Here is a 2,245-nt window from a genome sequence, read left to right on the forward strand (position 1 = left end):
AGCTCAGTTAGAACAGTAAAACTGTTCAACCCAGAGACTGAAGACAAAAAGTTACTGTGGAAAAAAAGTAATGTGTTGTCAAGGTTGCTAGGCGACAGGAGCCATGCTTTGTGACGCTGCCGGTGACGCAAAGCAAAAATCCTCTGTAGACCAGATATAACATATATACATACATACATATTTTATTATTATTACATCTTTCCACCATGTTTGTTGTTCTGTAAATTATTTGTCAGCTGACTTGCAATACCTCCGCTTCATCTCCTTCTGTAAATGGTGATGAAATTAGTTTTATCTGCACATTTCAGAGAGTGAAAGATTTTTATTGACAGTTATTTACATGAAAGCAGCAGCGAGTCATTTCACTGTGTTCCTGGTGAACATGATGACCAGCTTCTCTCTGACGGCCTTGATCTGCAGCCCGTAGATCACAGCGTTCATGGCAGGAGGAACCACATGGAACATGATGGACGCCAGCTTCCTTTCATCTGATAGGTCGGGGAAACGATGGAGGATGATGATGATGGAGCCTGAGACGAACATGATGATGTAGACGGCCAGGTGTGTGGCGCAGGTCTGCAGAGCTTTGCTGTTCAGCGCCTTGTTCTTGCTGCTCAGACACACCGCAGCGATCTTCAGGTAGGTGAGCGTGACGCTGCCGATGGAGGAGCCCAGCAGGACCACGGTGTAGCCGAGGCCGTACACCTGGTTGATGAGGAGGCTCTCGCAGGAGAGCTTGAACAAGGAGGCGTTGTCACAGAACGGGTTGAAGATGATCCACCTGCAGCGCGACAGGCGGACGCTGAGGCCCACGAGGATCAACACCATGATCAGAGCGACGGCCCAGGCCGACACCGACAGCTTCACCACCATGCTGTTGGTCATGATGGCGGCGTAACGTAGCGGGTTGCAGATGGCCACGTAGCGGTCGAAGGCCATGATCATGAGCACGGTGTGAGTGGCGCTGGCGTGGAAGTGAGCGCAGAACGCCTGGACGACACAGTCGATGTAGCTGATGTGGCGTTCTGAGCTCGGGGTGAAGACGTCGCTCAGCAGGCGGGGGATGATGGTCGACGCCCCAAACGCGTCGTTGACACTCATGTTGCAGAAGAGCAGGTACATGGGCTGGTGGAGGCTCGTCTCCATGGTGATCAGGACCACCAGGCCGAGGTTAGACACCATGATGAAGACGTAGATGAGGAGGAGGAGGATGAAGGCGGGGATGGAGGACTGGGGGCTGACCTTTAACCCCTCCAGCTGCAGGATGTCTGTCTGGTTCTCCATCGTGCAGAGTTCATCTGAGTCTGAGCACGAGAGAAAAGTCACGAATAAACTCATAATAAAAAAAAGAAAAACAAAGTGAGGAAAAAATAAAAAGATGTCTTTATAATCAACATTAAACAGAATTAGTCCTTTACAATTAAAGCTTGCTGTGGAAGTTCATTACAAATGATGAATTTCTTTGGTGTTCACATTATGTACAAAAAGACTGAAGCATTTAAAATAGAAAAAAATCATGTTTGAAATTTAGAATTAAAGCTAAAAATAATAATAATTTTATTCCTTTTGTTGCTGATGTTCTTTAGTTAGTGATAATTGTGTTTGTGTAATTATGTGAAAGGACAATAGAAATCCTCTGTGATGAAACAATGGCAAAAACAGATTCAAAGGTTAAAGACTTTATGCATGAACATGGTGGAATCATGAGAAACTCAGTCAGCTGTAATATTGTTGTCAAACTGACAAAAGGTTTGACATTAAAATAAATGCAGATGTTGGTGGTTAATTCAAGTAGTTTGCATGTGGAACAAGCTGCTGCAGCTGCAGCTGCTCTGACACGTCACCAAGTCCTTTAAATACATTCAGTGTCAAACACTTTGAATGCTTTTCATGTTTGTTTGTTTTTATTCGTTTTCCTTCAAATTAAAGTTTCCATTTTCAACAAAACATAGCACATGTCGTACGTGTTAATAATAACATGATCTTATTAAAACTTAGGCAGAAAATCAAACACTGTATTTATATTATCATTATTTTAAGTATATTATCGAGCATTATATTTGTATTATGTTTGATCTGAACATAGAACACGTCATATAGAATCTAATCAGATGTATGAAAGGTGTGTGTAGAGTTTAGATCACCTGTGTGTCATGCTCACCTCTGCTGACACCAGCCTCCTCCGCTCAGACCTGAGCTGCTGCTCCGCACTTTATAATCTGACTGAGCGGCGGCGGCGTTGCAT

At 44.1% G+C, this 2,245-nt stretch overlaps 1 protein-coding gene across 1 annotated transcript; it reads right to left on the bottom strand.

The window, feature by feature from the left end:
• Nucleotides 1–336: 336 nt before the first annotated feature.
• Nucleotides 337–1,284, bottom strand: LOC111239940 (olfactory receptor 52N5-like). The gene is given in 1 exon segment (XM_022769886.1): nucleotides 337–1,284. A coding segment is annotated over 1 exon segment (948 nt).
• Between the last annotated feature and the right edge of the window lie 961 nt (nucleotides 1,285–2,245).

Source organism: Seriola dumerili, unplaced genomic scaffold (genome assembly GCF_002260705.1).
Source record: "Seriola dumerili isolate Sdu_G_001 unplaced genomic scaffold, Sdu_1.0 BDQW01006596.1, whole genome shotgun sequence".
NCBI lineage: Eukaryota > Metazoa > Chordata > Actinopteri > Carangiformes > Carangidae > Seriola > Seriola dumerili.